Genomic DNA, 23,155 nt, shown 5'->3' with positions numbered 1-23,155 from the left:
AAATAAATAAATATTATTACAAGCTTTATATTGACTTCACTTGTTAGTGTGGTAGGACAAATCTTGCAACTGAATTTAAGACCACTTCTTCTAAACCGATTGAGCTGAAATTTGGTATACTTATGTAAATACGATGACAATGCAATGTTAAAGTACCATTAAGCTGGTCTGATGATGGAGTCAGGAGGTGGCCATGGGAACTCCTGAACGAAACGGCGGAATCGCATCGAATTTGGGTTCTTTGGATTTGTTTTTTCGAGCAGTTTAGTGCTAGATGATGTCCAAGGTCCTGATGATAGAGTCAGGAGGTGGCCATATGAACTCCTAAACGAAACGGCGGAAACTTATCGAGTTTGGGTTCGTTGGATTCGACTTCCCGAAAACTTTGGTGCTAAATGATGAATTATAGTGTAAAATAAAAATATAATATATTTTTTTTAAAAACAAGATTTATCCTGTAATGCAGTTGTACTAAAAGGAAAAAATAATTGTTTTTAAATAAGCTTGTTTTTAAAAAAGTTTTTTTACATATAAATAAGTAGCCGGTGGTGGGTATTATTACACCACCACTTCACATTTGTTGTTTTCTAATTCAAACCTCGATACTGCCGAACAGCCATGAGGAAACGTACCTAGGCTGATTGTTGCAATTTATTACGGACAATCTCTTTTTTATCGTTTCTAGAATTACCATCAAAATAATACCTATTACTTATGTATTTATTTTGTGCACGAAGATGTGGACAGACTCCTTTTTATTGTCTTTATTTTACTTAGAGATCGCACTTACCCAATGATCCTTCCAGAATCCGTGTATGAGAGCTGGTCCGAAGCTTCTGGCTGGGTTGAGACTGGCGCCTGTTAGTGGACCCTGAAATTATTAATTCAATACAAATATTAATCACCAATTAATTAGAAGTAGTTAAGACCTTTGAAATGTCTATGTAGGTAGATATAACAGTTAAAACTCATAATCGGTCAAAACCACTTGACTGAAAAAATCAGTCAGTGAAAAAAGTGGTATTGACTGATGGCTTTGGTAATATCACTTGACTGATTTTTCCAGTCAAAAGTGGTTTTGACCAAGGGTGTTAGTCAAAATAAAATAACTTTTGACTTTTTGAGTGCAAAAATCAGTCAAAAATAGTTTCGCCTGATTTAAAATTTTACCAATCTGACAAAATTCATGCAGTGTGTATAAATCATTAAGGTGTGTTATAAAACCATTTTAAAGTGTAACATTTTTGTGATTTGTGAATACAAAATGATCTACGCGCTTGGTCAAAACCACTTTTGACTGGAAAAATAAAAGTGGGTTTGACTGTAACCTAAATCATGTTTAATATAGGACCTTTACACCCAGAGGCTCAATGTCCAAATCATAAAGTTAACAGGTATATTAACTTTATGGTCTATTAAAATATGGTTTATTTAAAGTTAATAGGTTTATACCTATTAACTTTAAATAAACCATTATTGGTACAATGCCAAACAGTAAAATAAGTTATAAAACCTGTTTAAATTAATTCAATTAGGTCAACGCGAAAGTTAAAAATTAATTAAGTAATAAAACTCGAGACGAGTCCAGCCAATGAGCCACCCGATACACCCAAGAGTACCTCTACGTTTCATGGTGCACAGAGGCCAACGAATCGTAGACTGAGGTTATACAGGGTGGAAACGATAAGTGATCTCACTCGATTATTTCTAAACTATACAAGATATCGAAAAACTGGTTACTGATCCTGAAAGTGCTTGACAAGCTCTTTCAAACGGTACTAATAATAGGTTACAGAATAAAATGGAACTATCCGAAAATTCAATGTTTCCAGCTTCCATACATTTGGTAAAATTACATAATATTAAAAACTACACAAGATATCGCAAAACTAATTACTGATCCTAAAAGTGCTTCACGAGCTCTATCCAACGGTATCAACAATAGCTTACAAAATAAACTGGATCTATCCAAAAATTCAATGTTTCCATCTTCCATACATTTAGTACTACCACAGCCATGGCACTCATCTCTTGATCATATTATAGCAAGTAAAGCCTATAAACTAATGTTTTCCACAAATAATTTCAAATAAGATGCAAGTTACGAGTTTATTCAACCGACTTTTTAAGTTTATTATTTAACAAAAAAATAAATTACATTTCTAATATTGTGGTTGGCATACATTAAGTATGGAAGCTGGAAACATTGAATTTTCGGATAGTTCCAGTTTATTCTGTAACCTATCATTGGTACCGTTTGAAAGAGCTCGTGAAGCACTTTCAGGATCAGTAACCAGTTTTTCAATATCTTGTGTAGTTTAGAAATAATCGAGTGAGATCACTTATCGTTTCCACCCTGTAGATTTGAACGTCACGGCAATCCATCAGCCTTGAGCTCAGGCTGCGGCTCCGTCACTCACCCCAGCGTAGACGAGCCCGGCGATGGCGAACCCGAACTTGATGGGCACGGTGCGGTCGGGGCGGCGCTCGTCGTGCTCGGCCCACACGCCGGCCGCGATGAGCGCCAGCGAGCCCGTCAGCAGCGCCTCCACGGCGGCGGCGGCGGCCGGCGCCAGCGGCGTGCGCGTGCAGCCCGCGGGCGCCGCCGCCGTCGGAACCAGCGCCAGCAGCGCGCCGAACCCGACCGTCGCGCCCAGCATCTGCAGCGGGCGGCACCGTCAGCGTCACGAGCGAGTTAGGCCCTTTTCACGGTTGCCGGCTATCCGGCGCCGCCGGGTACCCGGTGGTGAAGTGTATGGGCATGCCGGATTAATTACGCCGGAACATGTGAAAGCTACGTACCATGCCGATACACTTCACCACCGGATACCCGGCGCCGGTTAGCCGGCAACCGGGACGTGTGAAAAGGACCTTACGGGGAGGTGAGGCTGAGGTTACGTTGGATATTACCCTACTACTACGTCTACTACCCTTCTTCAACAGTAGTTCCGACCATGATTGTGTTCCTTTCTATAGTGTGATTAAAGCCTTATGTTGTGCAAGTAGTAGGTAAGTGTGTGTTGTTTAGGTATAAGTAGGTAAGTAGGTACATAAGTAGTAATTAATAATAAAATGGCCGCTCCTGCAAACATCATGCGGCTCGCTTCAACTTGACCGTCTATTTTATCTATGTTAAATTGTTAAGTAAATAAGACCTCTGCCTTAAGACGAAAATCTTCAATCAGTGTGTGTTATCAGTAATGATATACGGCTCGGAAACGTGGCCTCTCAATATAGGCCTAATAAATAAGCTCAAAATTGCACATTGCACACGTGCTATGGAGAGGGCTATGCTCGGTGTTTCTTTACGATATCGAATCAGAAATGAGGAGATCCGTAAACGAACTAAAGTCGCTGACATAGCCCGACGAATTAGCAAGCTGAAGTGGCAATGGGCAGGACATTAGTACGCAGAACTGACGGCCGATGGGGCAGCAAGGTTCTGGAGTGGAGGCCACGTACCGGAAAGCGTAGCGTGGGACGTCCACCCACAAGGTGGACCGACGACCTCATAAAGGTAGCGGGAAGGCGCTGAATGCAGGCCGCCACCAACCGGTCATCGGGGGAGGCCTATGTTCAGCAGTGGACGACTTATGGCTGAAGTGATGATGATGGTGAAGTAGGACACAACATGAGCGTACCTGAGCCACCGCGTAGGCGAGCGCGGGCGCCCAGGCGATCTTGCCGCAGACGAGCGCGGCCAGCGTGACGGCGGGGTTCATGTGCGCGCCCGAGGCGGGCCCGAAGGCCACGACGTTGATGAGCACCACGAAGCCGAAGGCCAGCGCGGGATGCGTGAGCGGCGCGGGGCCCACCACCAGCGTGGCCACGCCCAGCAGCACCAGCAGCGCCGTGGCCAGCAGCTCGGCCAGCAGCGCGCGCCACCAGCGCACCACCCACGCGCGCGCGCCCCTCCCCCTGCCTCCACCTCCACCTCCACCTCCGTCCTCGTCTGGCCGGGGCAGGCAAACTTCACGTTACTCCATCGACCATGCTCAAGATTATTGACGTCAAAGAATCGAAATAACAAAAGTTCTGTTTCGTGATGGAGTAATGAAGGAACATCATCACGTTTTACTGATAAATAAATCTAAATCTAAGTCGGTAACATCAATTTTAATTTTAGATTTATCTCTTAGAAAAGCTTCAAACTGGATCCGATAAAACTAAGTAAATAATAGCCCTGTTAGCTGTTAAGGACTTGAGGTTGTTGAGGTGGAACCATTTAGGTGAGAGTAAAAACTGATGTAAGTTACGTTATTTTTTTTTTACTTTTTATTAATTTGTCTTATGGCCGGTTTTTCAATCATCAAATAACTTTTAACTGAAGAATTAATATGTCATTTTGACATATTTCCCATACTGAAACTGTCAATATGCCAAACTTATTCTTCAGTTAAAAGTTATCCAACGATTGAAAAATCAGGCCTTAACACAATAATGCTAGGGGTTGAATATAAGTATGTTTGATCAAACAAAAATGATTGATTTGATTCTACTGTTCAAATGAAACAACTAGAACAAAGAGCTATACTCGTTATAAAAAAAATACCTTTCCATACGAAACAATAAGAATATTATCATCAGTAATCATCATTTATGGGGGATGTACATAATATTTTTTGAGAATTTGATATTGATCCTGTAGGAAAAGTAGTATAAGATCATACCTTTTTATTTAATATTCATTAAATGTCAAGTTGTGAAATTGTCAATACAGATTATTAAAATAGTCAATTGCAGAATAAATAACAAATAAATACAAAAAAAAAAAAATAAGTGGACGTTTTTCGGCTGAAACGAACGAACGAATGAAATACAAATCATGTCCTATAATAGATTAACAATATATTACGNGTTCGTTTTAGAACCTAACCGCGCGAGCGCGTGCGCAGCACGCGCGAGCGTCTACGAAAAATGTAGCATTGTACCTGGCGCGCAGGGCTGCAGCCCCCCGCGCCCCTCCCCCCGCTGCTGCGCGCTGGCGGTTATCGTTTGTTAGTGGACCTAGACTTTAATTTGTAGTTTATACTTTTTTTTTTGTCAACTATCGGGTAAATAATATTATTCCTTAATTTCTTTCAGATCTATTTAGTTTTATAATCTATATATATAAAAGAAAGTCGTGTTAGTTACTTCGCTTATAACTCAAGAACGGCTGAACCGATTTAGCTGAAAATTGTCAGGGAGGTAGTTTAGAGCCAGGAGAAGGACATAGGATACTTTTTATCCCGTTCGAAATTAAAAAAAAAGTCTGCTTATTTATTGCCATTAAGGCGGAACAAAGTTCGCTGGGTCAGCTAGTTAGATCTAAAACTAAATTAGATCTGAGAGAAATTAAAGAATAATATTTAATGAAACGACCGTTTCCGCCGAATAGCTTGTCAGTACTAATTTTATTTCAAGTTATTATTGCAAAAAAAGTAATTTGGCATAATATGATACGATGACTCTTAAGTGTTATTATGTGAAAATTTTATTAGTTAGAAGGGCTATAAAATGCTACTTTGTTACTCTGACACTTCTGAATATCGACATTATACTTCGACATTACACTAATCAAACAAAGGATTTTCGCCTTTGAATAGTGCAGTGTAGTGTAGTACATTTTTGATGATTTCCTTAGAAATTACTTATAATTAGTGAAAATTATAATCATAACACTTTGTATGAATTTTGTCAGATTGGTAAAATTTTAAATCAGGCGAAACCATTTTTGACTGACTGATTGACTGATTTTTGCAGTCAAAAGTGGTTTTGACCGATTATGAGTTTTGACTGTAACATAATACGTATTTGTTGAAAATATCACTACTTTAAGGTCAGTATAGACTAGAGCATTTACTTGATGCCATGATTATAGATTTTTAACTACACGGGAGACATTGGACAGCAACAGGACGGCAGGTTCAGCACTGATTACGATGTGAGTGAATAAATTAACTGCAAGAACTTGGAAAATTGTTGAAAGCTAATCAAATAAATATCAACAAATCGGATTCCGGAACCGCGTCACTTCACTTCAAAAATTAAATGTCAAAATTTCCGTTAATAGAAACCGAGTTTTAACTTGTATCGTACCATTCGTAAGAACGTCACATTACATAGAAACGCTCCAGTCTATACTCACCTTTACAAGAGCAACACAATGTTTCATTCGCCAATCCTAAACGAATGAATAGTCTTTTCTTAACATAAAGCAGTCTCGTATGCGCCGTTTTAAATATCTTTGGCTTGAGGATTGAGATCGCGAGAAGTCAGTCAGACGCAGCGTCGAGCAGCGAGCGCACCAGGCGCGGCGAGCGCGGCGCGGCGCAGGGGTTGCGCAGCACGAGCTCGCCCGCCGCGTCCCCCGCGCCCGCCGCGCCCGCCGCGTCCGCTGCAGGCGGCGACTCGGCGGCCGCTGCGAGGACATCAACCTCGACGTTGACGATCGGAGAAGGCGGCGCGGGGCGTCTCCGGCGACGGCGGACGCGTGGTCTCTTGCGCGGCCGCGACGAGATTTCGTCGAGAATGGCCAGGGCTTGCACTTTTAACGTTTTCAATCGTTCGCCATCCGATGGTATGTCCTGGGTGGGCTCACGATTCTCCTGCGATTGAGAAACGCTCTCATCGGATTCAGAGCAGGCGACGACGCGCGACACGAGCGGCGCGGCGGTTCGCTCGCACAGCCCGTTGGGCCCCCAGGGGGGCACCGGGACCGTCGCCTGGGCGTCCTTCGTGGCCCCCGGGGCCGGTGCCACAGGTTCTGACGAGTCCGTGCCGCATGTTACAGCTGAATGATTATCTAAATTAAGATCTTCCTGTATTTTTCTTTTTTTGTGGTCAGGTTGAACTGGTGATGCTTCAAATTCCCCATTGTTTATAGTTTCATAGAGGGCTGAAGTTGTGTCTTCATTTGATTCAGCAGTTTCCAGAATGACCCTGAAAATATAACATTTTATATTTTTTGCATGCATTTGTAAATAAATGTTATTTGACTATGAGGAAATGTTTTTATTATAATCCTAGCTAGATTTTTTCAACACTACAGCACTGTGTGTATAATTGATGTTTTCCCATGGCATTCGTCCCTAACATTGATATTAACTTTTGTCTTTTGTAATACAAAATGATATACCGATTGAAATTTCATTTAGTGCTATAAAGGTCTACTCGCACAGCAGCAGAGTGTGGGACGCAACACAGTCATGTCACTTTCACTCTTCCTGCATCTGCATTGTTACAATATGAGTTTTCTTTTAAAATAAATTCAGTAATTTTTTGAATTGTTTTGCATGTATGGTACTTAGGTACACACCATCATATTTTATAAAGCAAAGGTTTCAACAGTTACAGTCAAAGAATGAAGTATGCATTAGAATGCATACCAAATTAATAAATAATTTAGTAGAAAACAGTGTCACTGTGTGCAATGTAACCAAGGCTCAGAATTGATTTGAAAAATACCATTATTGAAATGTTCATTAATGATTTTGCATAAATTTCGTTCAGAGTAAAAACAATATTCATTTGGTTCTTTTACCAAAAAAAGCCGCGCGGGGCACAAGCACACGATGGAGCGGCAACATCAGCCGTGCCCCGATAACAATTGATTGTGGTAGAGAACGAAAACGTAACCAAAAACTTGGTTCTGAAAAATGGCTAATAATGTTATGTAACCGGTTTCGAGGAACAAAGACGAAATTATTTCGTTCTCATGTACTTAGGGCTATAACGGTTTTATAAATTTATCGGGTTCTGAGCCTTGAACACATGTAACAATGAAACGGGGGTAGTCGAGTGCACAGTGTAGAAGTTCCAGCCACTCACTCGACGGGGTCGTCGTGCTGCAGCAGCGCCAGCGGCTCGTCGGGCGGCAGCAGGTGTCCGCGCGACAGCAGCGCCAGGCGGCGCGGCAGCGGGAACAGCCGGCGCAGGCGCCGCGCCAGCCAGCGCACGCGCCGCGCGCCGCGCACGCTCAGCAGCACCCGCGCGCGCTCGTCGCTGAAGAACCGCTCCAGGTTCACGCGCACCCGGAAGCCGCCTTCCGCCGTGCCGCCGTCCGACGCTCCTGGTGTGCGCTCCGGTTCGCCTGTGGAGTTCCTTGTCGTGATTTTCGCCATCATCTTCCGAGTCCGTAAACGTCAGATACCTCCGTGCCGGTAATCACCGCACCGTGGCTGTTCCTGGAGCGAACACCGATATTTTAAAATCAAGCCATTTTAATTCGTTTGTAATTTTTTTCCATGTTTTAAAAAATACATAGAGTACCTACCTACAATGTTTATGGCTAGATCTGGGATATAACGGCCCACCTACCAACTTTTCATTACTTTTTATAATTAAAATTTTAATACTTTTGCCGCACGCACGCACCAAATTATAATAAATTGACATCAATTGACATTTGTTTGACTTTGACAGTCATGATGGAAAAAATTTTCTCCTTCTTTTTTGATGTTGGCAATACACTTCGAGGCCGACTTGATTTGTGCCATTTTCAAGTTTGAAGTGAGCTCAAATGAGCTCATGAGCTGAGCTGATTAGAGATGGGTTTCCACCCGGGTAAAAACCCACATGAGGGTAAAAACCCAATAAAAACCCGTTTCATTCCACCCGTAGGTGTTTACACCGGGTGAAAACAAATAATTTTATAATTATTTCAATTGGTATCTTTTCTTTATTTTTATTGAATTTTTCTCGTTTAAGTTTATTGATTAATAAGTATAAAGTCAAATTTAACACTAATATGCATTTATATCGTGGCCAAATCGTAAAATTGATCACGTTATGATGATGTGACCAATTATTTTATGAAATGGTGTTATTTCAAGAATCGTTGAACCGATTTAGAAGAAATTTAGTAGGAACACAATTATTTGTGATCATGGCAAGGACATGGAGGGGGGGATGCCAAAGATGCCAAACTCTCTCTTTGATGACATTACGGTATAAAGTTACAAATAACAACACCAACTACAAAGTACTTCTGCTTAAAAACTTGAAATCGAACCGCCCTTCCGCCACTGTAACGCATTGTAACGTTTTTCAAGACCTCCTCTCCCCCCAGATTGCATTACGTAACACTAGAACACCCCCTTAGCAACAAATACCACTTCTCACTTTAAAAAAAAACGCTATTTTTGTTTTCACCCACCAGAATGGGTGATAATGGGTAAAAACCGGGTTTTTTCCCAAATCACCCAGTTTTAACCCAATCGGGTGAAATGGGTTTTTACCCACTACCCATCTCTAGAGCTGATACGAGTTACAAAATGAAACCAAGTGGGATGGGACTTGGGTTAATTAAATGATTTAATGAAGGATGATAGATGATACCCCTTCCCTTCTTAGGACTTCTATCTAATGGGAGAATCCGAAGAATCACGTTGCACTGTTTTGTTTCATTTGCCCACACTCATGCACGTTCACGAAAATTTAATGGTTAATAATCCACCATTATTACACATTAATAGTCGTCTAAACATTTTAAAAAAATTGTTGCTTTTAGAGGGAATGTATATTATGATCCTAAACTTTTAAAGCTCTTTCCGAGTTTAATCTGGACGATAGAAGCGCCTTGTCCTCAATGTATAAAATAATATTTAAAAAAAATAATGACATAACAATGCACTCAATGTTTGACGTTTCACAACGGATTCTTTGCTTGATACCCATAATTTTAATGTGATTTCGTTGATTTCATTTATTATTTTCGTAGATTTCAGTTCATTTATCCGCCCATCGCAGGAATATAATAGTGATAGTGTGTTTAGATAGCAAACAGTTCGCAAATCACGTTTCCAATCGTCTGCGCGATCGCAGCTTCGAACGTATCAGAATCGAATTCAGTTCAAACAGTCAGTTATCTCATGAGGGTGTGAGCGGATCGAAACGCGGCGGGACGAGTGCGGTGATGTGAGGAGTCGGTGCGGGCGGAGCTGTCTCGGATCGGCGCTCGGCAGGTCGGGGCCGGGGCCGGGGCGATGTCGAACGTGGAGAACGTGTGCCCGCAGGTGCTGCGCGGCGTGACGCGCGAGCTGCGGCGGCTGGCGGCGCACCCGCCCGCCGGCGTCAAGCTGCTGCTGCGCGACGACGACCTCACCGACGTGCTGGCGCACATCGACGGGCCCGGTCAGTGCCCGCCACCAGCCCGCTCCCGCCCGCGCCCGCCCGCTGCGGCCCTCTCCCGCTAGACAGGCTTAGGCTGAGTTGCACCATCTTACTCTGACCTTCAAAAATCTCTCAAATTCCATAGAAAAAACACCGGTTGATGTTATAGTTACTCTTAAAGTGAGATGGTGCAATCCAGCCTTAAGCTACAAATAAATTAATTATATTTTCAATTTGATATCATCATAACAATCATAATACCCTTGGTATGCTATCTAGTCTATTATGCGAAGCTATTTTCCCGATACCTTAGTTAGAGGTATGAATACACCTGAATTAACCCAATCATTTTTATTGTCTGTGACCTCGAGCATAAAATCTGTGACTCCCCGGCCCACACATCCATTGTATTTTAATTTAACATCACAGAACTATCAGCAATAGACAAAAAGGAACCATTTCACTTAAGGTGGGTCTCCTGCTTCGAAAAATAACAACAAACTCAGGTGTTCAATGTGTGGGATGTTATCTGAGTATCGCAGCAAACAAAGTTTTGTGTTTTTGCTAACAAAATACTAAGGTCACATCCATCGATGTTTAGAAAACACAAAACAGGGTTACAGGAGATACACCTTGACTGGAATTATTATTAGAATATGGAATTCATTTAGAATCATAGTATAATAGTAAAATTTTCTTGAAATTCTACCAGTCGGTACATTTATTGGGTTTGGGTCCCAACAGCCGAGGCCTAGGCAAGGGTACTCGCTGAAAATCAGCGTCGGGACATTTACTTATGTCCCGAGTATCGCTGAGTGGGCGCCTTTTTGGCTCGGGATTTTTACTGATCTGGCTGGATTATTTTACTGTTTTTTATTTTTTATTTTTTTCTTCTTTGTGTACCTTTTTATTATACTTGTAATTGTCATTTTTTTGTCCCGTGCCAAATAAAGATTTTTATTATTATTATTATTATTACCGTAATAGATGTTGATATTATCGTATTATGAGGTAAGGATGTGGTGACCGGGCCGGGGGGGCAGAGTGCCTGTCTGATGTGACGTGTCGTTGCCCGCAGCCGACACGCCGTACGCGGGCGGCGTGTTCCGCGTGCGCCTGGTGCTGGGCCGCGAGTTCCCGGCGGCGCCGCCGCGCGCGTACTTCCTGACGCGCATCTTCCACCCGAACGTGTCGCCGGCCACGGGCGAGGTGTGCGTCAACACGCTGAAGCGCGACTGGCGGCCCGAGCTGGGGCTGGAGCACGCGCTGCTGGCCGTCAAGTGCCTGCTCATCGCGCCCAACCCCGAGTCCGCGCTCAACGCCGACGCCGCGGCGCTGCTGCGCGACCGCTACGACGACTACTTCGCGCGCGCCAAGCTGCTGGCCGACATCCACGCGCGCCCGCTCGAGCCCGCCAAGCAGCAGGTGCGAGCCACGCGGCCCACACACCGACACCGACGCCGAGGACGCGTCGGCCAGAACTATAAGTGTGATCTGTGGTTTCAGGACGGGCCGGCGGCGGGCGGCGCGGAGCAGGCGCCGAGCGCGTCCCGCGGCGGCGAGGAGGGCCCGTGCGCCAAGCGCGAGCGCCGGCCGGCGGCGGCGGCGGCGGCAGCGGCGGGACAGCGCGCGGCCAAAGACAAGGAGAAGGATCGCCGCCGCATCCTCAAGCGGTTATGAGCGGCGCGAGGCCGCCCGTGTGTGCCCTTAGGTTATATCGTGGAGTATCAGTCTGTTAAATAATACGATTATGTTCAATAAATTTATCGCCCTAATGTAATGTTTCATTCGTATAAATTTATTTCCCGGTACGACTCAAGTAATCTATAAAAATGTATAACAAAAATAATATAAATTCTCTTACAAATGTTTAAAAAATGAAAATTAAATTTATTCGTCATTATCATAGTACAAAGTTGTTAGGGGTTAATAGGTTCCACTATGATCTGCCGTATAGGCATACAAACTATACATATAGTACGAGAGGACCCTTCGTCATTTGATACTAAGATAAGCTCCATGGCACACATTCTGAAAAGTTGTGCTAAGCTTGGAACAATTAATTAATAAACTCCGATTTGGCCGAAAGTAAAAATTGTGTTTGACATAATTAATGAGTAACCACAACCATTGGCGTATCTAGGGTTATTTTTAATTATGTAATATACAGGCTGGAAAGGAAATGTTAAGTGATCTCACTTGATTATTTCTAAACTATACCACTATACAAGATATCAAAATACTAGTTACTGATCCTGAAAGTGCTTCAAGAGCTCTATCCTTATACTTATTATTTATTTAAAACGGTATCATCATTAGGTTACAGAATAAACAGGATCTATCCAAAAATTCAATGTAGTACTACTCAGTCATGGCACTCATCTCTTGATAATACCAAATACACACATCAACATGGTATATTCAATTAAATCTAAATAACTAAAATTCTATTAACTTTTTGTTCAGACACCTACACATTAAAATAAAGCTTGTTTAATAGCCTGTCTATTTTTTTTATAAAAAATGTTGAAAACTTAAAATTAATAATCCGTTGATCCACCTAAGACTCCTTGACACATCTGCAGCGGTTCTGCATACTCAAAACAAGGGTGTCAATATCCTGTTGTGGAATACTGTCCCAAGTCCAGCTAAGATGCAAGAAAAGCTGGTTTTCATGCACAATATCTTCAGGGAAATTCCTTAGAGCTCTTATCTGAAGCATATCCCAGGCATCCTCAATAGGATTTAAGTCAGGGGATTGTGCAGGCCAGTCTATGAAGTAGGTACATACAAAAAAACTACATAACATTTTTACGAACAAACTTTATTGCTTCCACAACTTTCATGTATGTCATGTTATGTTATTTGTGCAAGTACCTAGTGTAGTCCAGTCATTTGGTACAAAATAATGGCTTTACCTGGAAAATTTCCGGGAGTAATGAAAATTGGTATTTATACGGGGTGAAAACAATATGTGATCTCTGTGGTGATCTCACTCTATTATTTCTAAACTATACAAGATATCAAAAAACTAGTTACTGATCCTGAAAGTGCTTCACGAGCTCTTTCAAACGGTACCAAACCAATAATAGGTTACAGAATAAACAGGATCTGTCCGAAAATTCAACGTTTCAAGCTTCCATACTAAATGTATGCCAGCCACACAATATTAGTGTAATATTTTTTATTGAATAATAATATCTTAAAATAAACTCGTAAATTGCATTCTTATTTACAATTATTCATGGAAAACATTCGTAAAGACCACATCGAAATCTATATAAATACCAATTTTCATTACTCCCGGAAAACTTTCCAGGTAAAACTACCAAATGACTGGACTAGTGAGCATTTTATGAGGTATAATATTTCTTTTTCCACCCTAAGCCCTATTGCTTAACTAAATTGGATTAAAGGTACCTGAAACACTAAAAAAGTGTAAAATAAACACATTAATAACTTTATGTAAAAAATACAATATATTTACAACGTCGTTTAACTAGGTTACATAACACCATGATCGTTTCACTCGTTCACCGCTGCGACGCAATGAGTGAGCGTCGAGCGGCGCAGTGGAGTCACACTTAAGCTACACCTTCCCGGATTTTCAGACGCACGAGAAGAGAATTCGGGTCAGTGGCGTATTTCACATCACCCAAAATGTAATTTTGCAGTTTCCTGTCAGCGGTTGTATAAATATTTTGAGTAGTTCCGTACTGTGCAATATGAGCTTGAGTCGATGTAAACGGGTAGAAACAAACATTGGAGCGGAGCGGAGAGCGGGCTCGAGCTCAGACCTTGTCCTGCAGCGGCAGCTGCTCGGGGCGCAGCGCGGCGGGCGCGGGCGGCGGCGGCGTCAGCACCCAGCGGTGCAGCGCCGCGCCCAGCGCCGCGCCGCCCAGCGGGCCCACCCAGTACACCTGGAACACCGCACGATCGTCATTAATATTACATGCTTTATATTGACTTCACTTGTTAGTATGGTGGGACAAATCTTGCAACTGAATTTAAGACCACATCTCCTCAACCGATTGAGCTGAAGTTTGGTATACTTATGTAGGTAAATAAGATGACAATGTAATATTATAGTACCATTGAGCTGGTGATGATGGAGTCGGGAGGTGGCCATGAGAACTCCTAAACGAAACGACGGAATCGCACCGAATTTGGGTTCGTTGGATTTGTTTTTTCGAGCAGTTTAGTGCTAGATGATGTCCAAGGTCCTGATGATAGAGTCAGGAGGTGGCCATATGAACTCCTAAACGAAACGGCGGAAACTTATCGAGTTTGGGTTCGTTGGATTCGACTTCCCGAAAACTTTGGTGCTAAATGATGAATTATAGTGTAAAATAAAAGTATAATATTTTTTTTTTAAAAAACAAGATTTATCCTGTAATGCAGTTGTACTAAAAGGAAAAAATAATTGTTTTTAAATAAGCTTGTTTTTAAAAAAGTTTTTTTGGGTTAGTAGTTAGTAGTTTCGCACGATTTCCACTTTACATTTGTTGTTTTCTAAGTCAAACCTCGATACTGCCGAACAGGCTCACAGCAAGCTTGACTGCCATGAGGAAATGTAGGCTGATTGTTGCAATTTATTACGGACAATCTCTTTTTTATTGTTTTTAGAATACCATCAAAATACCTATTACTTACTTATGTATATATTTTGTGCACGAAGATGTGGAGAAACTCCTTTTTATTGTCTTTATTTTACTTAGAGATCGCACTTACCCAATGATCCTTCCAGAATCCGTGTATGAGAGCTGGTCCGAAGCTTCTGGCTGGGTTGAGACTGGCGCCTGTTAGTGGACCCTGAAATTATTAATTCAATACAAATATTAATAATCACCAATTAATTAGAAGTAGGAATCGGTAGGTACCTACTTAAGACCTTTGAAGTGTCTATGTAGGTAGATGTTACAGTTAAAACTCTTAATCGGTCAAAACCACTTTTGACTGCAAAAATCAGTCAAAAGTGGTTTTGACCAAGGGTGTTAGTCAAAAGCACTTGATTTTTTTAGTGCAAAAATTAGTCAAAAATAGTTTCGCCCGATATAAAATTCTACCAATCTGTCAAAATTTATACAAAGTCTGTATGATTAGTGAAAATTACTTGGAAATCATCAAAAGTGTGTGTGTAAAATAGGGTTTCTGCTCGAGCTTTCTCGAACTCGAGAAAACTCGAGAAATTTGGCTTCATTCGAGACGAGAAAAAAATTACCGGAGCTCGAGAATTCTCGAGTTTCGATTTTGAAGCATTAATATTCTTGAAAGCCTATTTTCTTATACAAAAGTAAGATTTTAATTATTTAATAGGTTAATGTTGCGTTTAGACTGGCCTAGTCTTTCCTTTTTTTAACTAATTTGATTTGCAAGTAATGATCTTAACCGAAACTAATAATGATCACCTACGAGTATGCTATATTTTATTATGTTTGTATAACTGACTGATTTAAAGACTGAAATTTTTTTGTTAACTATCTGTTAGTTTAGGTACTCGTAAATACGTTTATTCAAGTCGTTATCTTTAAGTTTAAAAATTTATTTAAATGTTTTTTTTTTGTTTGTAAATGCAGGTTTACTATCGTAATTTTTCCATTAATTTGGACTTGTGTTCTTTGGAAAACAAGTGATTCAATTGGAGCTCCAGATATTTATGATTATTAATCCTTAAAGTACACGCGACTTTATGACTTTTGTTCCTTTAGTTAATTACTAAGTTATAATTATCCTACTAATATTATAAATGCGAAAGTTTGTGTGGATGTCTGGATGTTTGTTACTCTTTCACGCAAAAACTACTAAACGGATTTTGTTGAAACTTTACAGTATCATTGATTATAACCCACACACATTATAACATTAATGAAAACCCGTGTTTTTATTAAATTTCAACCGATTTCAACAGTTTTAATTAAAAGACTCGAGACCCGAGAAAACTCGAGACTTTGGCCTCGAGAATTCCCGAAACTCGAGAAAAAAAATAAGTCGAGAAATCAGAAACCCTAGTGTAAAACCATTTTAAAGTGTAACATTTTTGTGATTTGTGCATACAAAATTATCACACCTACCCTAGGTATTACTTTTAAGAAATCTAGGTATTCGTCAGGTAAAAGATAAGTACCTAGATTATCAATTTCTTCGGTCGGTTACCTAAATAAATTTTTGCACTCAAAAGTGGTTTTGACTAACACGCTTATTGGTCAAAACCACTTTTAACTGGAAAAATCAAAGCGGTTTTGACTGTAACATAGATCATGTTTAACATAGGACCTTTACAATCAGAGGCTCAATGTCCAAATCATAAAGTTAATAGGTACCTATTTTAACTTAATGGTCTATTAAAATATGGTTTATTTAAAGTTAATAGGTTTATACCTAAATTACCTATTAACTTTAAATAAACCATTATTGGTACAAAGCCAAACAGTAAAATAAGTAATAAAACCTGTTTAAATTAATTCAATTAGGTCAACGCGAAAGTTAAAAATTAATTAAGTAATAAAACTCGAGACGAGTCCAGCCAATGAGCCACCCGATATACCTACGAGTACGTCTACGTTTCATGGTGCACAGAGGCCAACGAATCGTAGACTGCGGTTATAGATATTAATGTCACGGCAATCCATCAGCCATGAGATCGTGCTCAGGCTGCGGCTCCGTCCACTCACCCCAGCGTAGACGAGCCCGGCGATGGCGAGCCCGAACTTGATGGGCACGGAGCGGTCGGGGCGGCGCTCGTCGTGCTCGGCCCACACGCCGGCCGCGATGAGCGCCAGCGAGCCCGTCAGCAGCGCCTCCACGGCGGCGGCGGCGGCCGGCGCCAGCGGCGAGCGCGTGCAGCCCGCGGGCGCCGCCGCCGTCGGGACCAGCGCCAGCAGCGCGCCGAACCCGAGCGTCGCGCCCAGCATCTGCAGCGGGCGGCACCGTCAGCGTCACGAGCGAGTTAGGCCCTTTTCACATGTCCCGGTTGCCGGCTATCCGGCGCCGGGTACCCGGTGGTGAAGTGTATGGGCATGCCGGATTAATTACGCCGGAACATGTGAAAGCTACGTACCATGCCGATACACTTCACCACCGGATACCCGGCGCCGGTTAGCCGGCAACCGGGACGTGTGAAAAGGACCTTACGGGGAGGTGAGGCTGAGGTCACGTTGGATTACCCTACTACTGCCCTTCTTCAACAGTAGTTCCGACCAAGATTGTGTTTCTTTCTATAGTGTGATTAAAGAAAGCCTTATGTTGTGCAAGTAGTAAGTGTGTGTTGCTTAGGTATGAGTAGGTAAGTACACAAGTAGTAATTAATAATAAAATGGCCGCTCCTGCAATCATGCGGCTCGCTTCAACTTGACCGTCTATTTCATCTTATGTAAGTAAATAAGACCTCTGCCTAAAGACGAAAGTCTTCAATCAGTAATGATATACGGCTCGAAAACGTGGCCTCTTAATTTAATATAGGCCTGATAAATAAGCTCAAAATTGCACATTGCACACGTGCTATGGAGAGGGCTATGCTCGGTGTTTCTCTACGAGATCGAATCAGAAATGAGGAGATCCGTAAACGAACTAAAGTCGCTGACATAGCCCGACGGATTAGCAAGCTGAAGTGGCAATGGGCAAGACATATTATAGTACGCAGAACTGACGGCCGATGGGGTAGCAAGATTCTGGAGTGGAGGCCACGTACCGGATAGCGTAGCGTAGGACGTCCACCCATAAGGAGGACCGACGACCTCATAAAGGTAGCGGGAAGGCGCTGGATGCAGGCCGCCACCAACCGGCCTATGTTCAGCTGTGGACGTGTTACGGCTGAAATGATGATGATGGTGAAGTAGGACAACATGAGCGTACCTGAGCCACCGCGTAGGCGAGCGCGGGCGCCCAGGCGATCTTGCCGCAGACGAGCGCGGCCAGCGTGACGGCGGGGTTCATGTGCGCGCCCGAGGCGGGCCCGAAGGCCACGACGTTGATGAGCACCACGAAGCCGAAGGCCAGCGCGGGGTGCGTGAGCGGCGCGGGGCCCACCACCAGCGTGGCCACGCCCAGCAGCACCAGCAGCGCCGTGGCCAGCAGCTCGGCCAGCAGCGCGCGCCACCAGCGCACCACCCACGCGCGCGCGCCCCTGCCTCCACCTCCGTCCTCGTCTGGCCGGGGCAGGCAAACAGTTACTCGATCAACCATGCTCAAGCTTATTGACGTCAAACAACCGAAGTAACAAAAGTTCTGTTTCGTGATAGAGTAATGAAGGAACATCATCACGTTTTACTGATAAATAAATAAATCTAAATCTAAGTCGGTAACATCAATTTTAATTTTATCTCTTAGAAAAGCTTCAAACTGGATCCGATAAAACTAAGTAAATAATAGCCCTGTTAGCTGTTAAGGACTTCAGGTTGTTGAGGTGGAACCATTTAGGTGAGAGTAAAAACCGACTCCAAAAAACCTACACTAAAAAGTAGAAAAATAATTACTAATTACCTACTTATTTATTAGGACGAATTAATATTTATGTAGGTATACCATGATTGATACTTCTGGAGTCGGTGCCAAGATTATGAAACATGTAAAGTTTGCCTGCACCGACTCCAAAAGTATCAATATACTTTTTAGTGTAGGTTTTTTGGAGTCGGTTTTATTTTTTTTTTATAAAATTTTACTTATTTCTTGCTTTTTAGTTAACTAATTATTACCTTGATGTTACCACTGAGGTAGGCAGTACATTGAGACCATATTCTTCATGTCTAGTGTAAAATAATATTCCCTACAAAATACAGGTTACCATATAGGAAACCTAAAAATACCTTNTTAGAAACTATACTTATCTATAAAATTAAAAGAATTATCTTCCAATTCCTAAGTATTAAGGAGTTTTACCTTCTATCATCAGCTCATCAATATGAGATGATAATTTCCAGGAGCAAATACTTGAATAAGTTAAGAAAAAGTTTGAAAAACGATATACGTGCCTATAAAATTTGAGGGTTGCCCTCGATTTCCCTAGGATCCCATCATCAGATCCTAACTTGGTGACAATGGGACCACCTCAGAAGTGTACCCTATCGAACAAAAAAAGAATTTTGAAAATCGGTCCACAATTGACGGAGTAATCGGTGAACATACATAGAAAAAAAAAATACATACAGTCGAACATATAACCTCCTCCTTTTTTGAAGTCGGTTAAAAACTGATGTAAGTTACGTTATTTTTTTTTTAACTTTTTATTAATTTGTCTTATGGCCAGTTTTTCAATCATCAAATAACTTTTAACTGAAGAATAAATTTGTCATTTTGACATATTTCCCATACTGAAACTGTCAATATGCCAAACTTATTCTTCAGTTAAAAGTTATCCAACGATTGAAAAATCAGGCCTTAACACAATAATGCTAGGGGTTGAATATAAGTATGTTTGATCAAACAAAAATGATTGATTTGATTCTACTGTTCAAATGAAACAACTAGAACAAAGAGCTATACTCGTTATAAAAAAAATACCTTTCCATACGAAACAATAAGAATATTATCATCAGTAATCATCATTTATGGGGGATGTACATAATATTTTTTGAGAATTTGATATTGATCCTGTAGGAAAAGTAGTATAAGATCATACCTTTTTATTTAATACTAGCTGACCCGGCGAACTTCGTACCGCCTTAGCGTAGATATTTTCTTAATATTTTTTTCCGTAAGAACCATTCTTGGACTTCCACAAACATTAAAAAAAAAAGAATTATCGAAATCGGTTCAGCCGTTCACACGTGATGCCGTGACAACGCGAAACGGGTTTCATTTTTATTCATTAAATGTCAAGTTGTGAAATTGTCAATACAGATTATTAAAATAGTCAATTGCAGAATAAATAACAAATAAATACAAAAAAAAAATAAGTGGACGTTTTTCGGCTGAAACGAACGAACGAATGAAATACAAATCATGTCCTATAATAGATTAATAATATATGTAGAGTTGATGTCAAATAAATAGTGAGTATACCTCAGTGTCAATTAAATTTTAAACAGTTCGTCAATTTTATAGAAAGCCTGTATTTGAGAAGTTCTCTACATTTTCTGTTTGATCAAATAACCTGTAATCTATTCATCATTTAAAATGTTGTCGCTTTACTAAGATAGATCTAGTTATTTTATTTAAATTTGTAAAGGTTGGATGCAAATAAACTCGTTTCTATTGGTACAGCGATATCGCATATATCATGTACAATAATAGCGATTAGGAATGCGGTGGCGGACACTTTAGTCATCTGCGTCGTATTATAACCTTTTCGAATTATAGGTAGGAACCTAATTTGCATTAAGTGCGCAACAATCAACACCTCCTCACAAGTTCACAACAACAATCTGTAGCGACATCATTTCTGATTTTGTTATCTCTACAGTATCTAATTATAACACGTGTGATTGCTCACGATTGTAAAAAAAAATATTGCTTGCATTAATAATAAAAAAACAGCAATAATTAGCGTCGATGCAGTAGCAACATACAAAAGACTTCAACGCACTTCGAATGACTGCCTAAGCCTATAATGCAAAGACAACAGCACCTCAAGGTAAATACCTACCTTATGTACACAATACATGTACAATAAAATTGTGAAGATATTTTAAATCAATAAAAATATAATATCGATACGATGTTCGTAGCAATAAGCGTGTTGTTAAAAGTTTTTTTTGATCTACACATTCATTTGGTAACTTGTAGAGGTCACAAAACAAAGGCCACAGTTTTTTTGTCACTACTTGTAGTTGTATAATTATAGCCGCCGAATTTCAAAGTAGCTCTAACAAAAAGACTCTATCTGATACCTCGATGGTACTCGTGAAGTACAGATCGCGTTTTTAAGTAGGAATAACGAGTGCTTACGAATCTAAGTTGGTAGTACCACAGAATAATAATATGGTAGTACTCACTGAAATACAAAGTTCGCGAGTACCTACTACGAGGAAGATGCGTGCGTTGTTGTTATTTAACCTTTGAGTACGTTCGTTGACGTCTGCGGGGCTGAGCAGGTTGTCTTTTCAATTTTTCGCCATTTAATACATTATTAAAATATTTATTAGTAGATTTAAATTCGTTTCTACTATAACTTTAATGGGGGACCGGCACTATCCTATACCAAAATAATTTGTCCGATCCACTATTCTATTATACTAAAAAGGTATAGTAAAGTAGGTACTAAGTCTGCGGTTCTTAGTTGGCGGTAGTTTTTGATTCCATACTTATACCAATATGTTAGTAGTTTCATGTTTGCCCTAGCTGCTCTGGTTTAAGGAAGGATTGTTACCAAGGTTTTATGTACGTACATAAGTTCGGTTATTTTTGAACACCAACTAACCGATAAGGTAGGAAGTTCCGAATCCGATAGGTTATCGAAATTCAAATTTACACCGTATATTAAAGCTATTTAAGACCGTTATAACTGGTCCACCTATTAGTACAGTATTTGCATAGCACTATTTAATTTGTAAGAAGATAAATATGCTAGCAAATAGTGGGGTGGGCTATGATTTATTTGAAGTCGATAAATTATTGCAAGTTACGTCAATATTGGGATATTGAAGAGGTTATCGGTGGGCGAGTGGGTGCTATCTTACTCGTACGTAAAGAACTAAAGAAGACGCGTCCTGCTCGCCAGCAGCACGGCCCGCGCCCGCCAGCGCGCGGCGGAGCGGTCTTCAGGCCGATATTATTTATTGACATGATTCGGTTATCTGCGCACGCGTCACGCAAGCGCAGCCACGGGCGCAGTGTATTCTTATTTTAACCGATTCTAACATCAAAAGATGAGTTTTGTATTTTTAGTCGGGGTGTGGACCGGAATGGAAAACACGACTTCAAGACGTCTCTCTCCGTTCATTCGTTATTATACTAGACAATACTAGATAGTTACATACATATTAGATTCACCGCAATATTTTACAATCACTTTGTTTCCCAATATTCCAATAAAATACTAGGTACGTTTTAATTAAAATGTAAGTAAGTAAACTCTACCTCGATTATTGGTATTTAAAGCATTCGACGTTTATTATAGTGTAAGAACTCAAAGAAATTAAATAGGGATTATGTACTTAATACAACATTTCCAAATCGCTGTTCCGCAAGATATGATAACAATTTTGTTTCAGTTTCGGTATTGAAAATGTTAGTCTGTGCGTGCACAACTGATTATACGTAGTACGATTACTAACTATTGCTATTGTTTGTTTGTCGTGTAAAAGTTGTTTCAATTTTTTCTCGGTGACCTTTGTCTGTCGCAACAACTCCAGCGAAGTGATATGAGTTTTAAATATTGAATTGATTATGTGATCGTTAACGGACATTATTTTAATGAACGATTTGATGTCATAAATATGTACATAATTAAAGCGTAAGTCAATAGTCCTTGTTGAAGCACCTAAACAAATTATGCGGCGCGGCGCGAACACTCGAATAAAATACAAACGTGTACGAATAATCGTGAAAAACCGCGGAGCGGTCGTGCGCATACTCGTCGCATGCTAATTCTGGATCACACATTATAAGATAGATACAATATTATTTTCGTATAAAAAATTGTTAAACGTCCGGGAGCAAAAAGTGTTATCGCATGTTTTTGGCTGGTCGTAATTAGATATTTTTATTTCAACAGTGTTACAACGTTTCCAATAGAGCTTTGGGGTTTTTTTTTAAATAGTTCGGAGAAGTTGTTGTTGTTTGTCTCACTGACCGTTTCGTGGCATGTTGCGGAGCCGGCGGCGCCGATGCGAGCGCGTGCGCGGGCGAGCGGGCGGCGGCTGCGGACGTCGCGACGCGACTGGCGAGCGCGGGATGACGCGCCCGCGCCCGCGCCGCTCCAGCCGGCCGCCCTGGCGCCCCTGGTGTGCCCCTGGCGGGCTGGTGGGTGCCGCGATGCATGCCGTTGTTCTGTTCCACTCTACCGCCTAGGTGTCTGTTTAAATCCAAATAATTTAGAAAATAAATAAATAAAAAAATATAATAAAATTTTAAATGGTCGGTCAAGACCTTAAGCCACATGTAGATTGTGAGAGAGAGGGCAATG

The 23,155-nt window shown here is 41.2% G+C and overlaps 3 protein-coding genes across 6 annotated transcripts; 1 reads left to right on the top strand and 2 right to left on the bottom strand.

The window, feature by feature from the left end:
- Window positions 1-474: 474 nt before the first annotated feature.
- LOC114350775 (lens fiber major intrinsic protein) lies at window positions 475-22,919 on the bottom strand. 4 transcript variants are annotated; one of them, XM_028301702.1, is made up of 5 exons: window positions 22,823-22,896; window positions 18,199-18,239; window positions 3,642-3,893; window positions 2,421-2,660; window positions 475-871 (listed from the first exon to the last, which is right to left on the bottom strand). In XM_028301702.1, the coding sequence occupies exons 1-5, from the start codon at window positions 22,833-22,835 to the stop codon at window positions 770-772; spliced, it is 648 nt and encodes a 215-aa protein (XP_028157503.1). In that variant the 5' UTR covers window positions 22,836-22,896; the 3' UTR covers window positions 475-769. The 4 variants fall into 4 exon arrangements, with proteins under 4 accessions (XP_028157503.1, XP_028157502.1, XP_028157500.1 ...); XM_028301701.1 differs by having other exon boundaries at window positions 3,642-3,928; window positions 18,228-18,239; XM_028301698.1 differs by lacking the exons at window positions 475-871; window positions 2,421-2,660; window positions 3,642-3,893 and adding exons at window positions 13,477-14,015; window positions 14,827-14,907; window positions 16,767-17,006 and having other exon boundaries at window positions 17,947-18,239; window positions 22,823-22,919.
- Window positions 5,775-8,399, bottom strand: LOC114350774 (uncharacterized). Its single transcript, XM_028301697.1, has 3 exons — window positions 8,258-8,399; window positions 7,813-8,168; window positions 5,775-6,924 (listed from the first exon to the last, which is right to left on the bottom strand). The coding sequence occupies exons 2-3, from the start codon at window positions 8,106-8,108 to the stop codon at window positions 6,258-6,260; spliced, it is 963 nt and encodes a 320-aa protein (XP_028157498.1). The 5' UTR covers window positions 8,109-8,168; window positions 8,258-8,399; the 3' UTR covers window positions 5,775-6,257.
- LOC114350776 (ubiquitin-conjugating enzyme E2 S) lies at window positions 9,591-11,870 on the top strand. The gene is made up of 3 exons (XM_028301703.1): window positions 9,591-10,116; window positions 11,174-11,520; window positions 11,602-11,870. The coding sequence occupies exons 1-3, from the start codon at window positions 9,969-9,971 to the stop codon at window positions 11,773-11,775; spliced, it is 669 nt and encodes a 222-aa protein (XP_028157504.1). The 5' UTR covers window positions 9,591-9,968; the 3' UTR covers window positions 11,776-11,870.
- Window positions 22,920-23,155: the final 236 nt, after the last annotated feature.

The sequence above is a fragment of the Ostrinia furnacalis genome, unplaced genomic scaffold (genome assembly GCF_004193835.3).
Source record: "Ostrinia furnacalis isolate ACB-3 unplaced genomic scaffold, ASM419383v2 OfSCF0976, whole genome shotgun sequence".
Lineage (NCBI taxonomy): Eukaryota > Metazoa > Arthropoda > Insecta > Lepidoptera > Crambidae > Ostrinia > Ostrinia furnacalis.
This window is presented reverse-complemented; position numbering and strand designations above follow the sequence as displayed.

Coding starts and splice junctions, on each gene's coding strand:
- LOC114350774 (XM_028301697.1), bottom strand. CDS start 8,108: ATGATGGCGAAAATCACGACAAGGAACTCCACAGGCGAACCGGAGCGC. Junction 6,925..7,812: donor CAGCACGACGACCCCGTCGA/GTGAGTGGCTGG, acceptor TTATATTTTCAG/GGTCATTCTGGAAACTGCTG.
- LOC114350775 (XM_028301698.1), bottom strand. Junction 17,007..17,946: donor TCGCCTACGCGGTGGCTCAG/GTACGCTCATGT, acceptor CGCCCGCTGCAG/ATGCTGGGCGCGACGCTCGG. Junction 14,016..14,826: donor GATTCTGGAAGGATCATTGG/GTAAGTGCGATC, acceptor GCGGTGTTCCAG/GTGTACTGGGTGGGCCCGCT.
- LOC114350776 (XM_028301703.1), top strand. CDS start 9,969: ATGTCGAACGTGGAGAACGTGTGCCCGCAGGTGCTGCGCGGCGTGACG. Junction 10,117..11,173: donor GGCGCACATCGACGGGCCCG/GTCAGTGCCCGC, acceptor CGTTGCCCGCAG/CCGACACGCCGTACGCGGGC. Junction 11,521..11,601: donor TCGAGCCCGCCAAGCAGCAG/GTGCGAGCCACG, acceptor CTGTGGTTTCAG/GACGGGCCGGCGGCGGGCGG.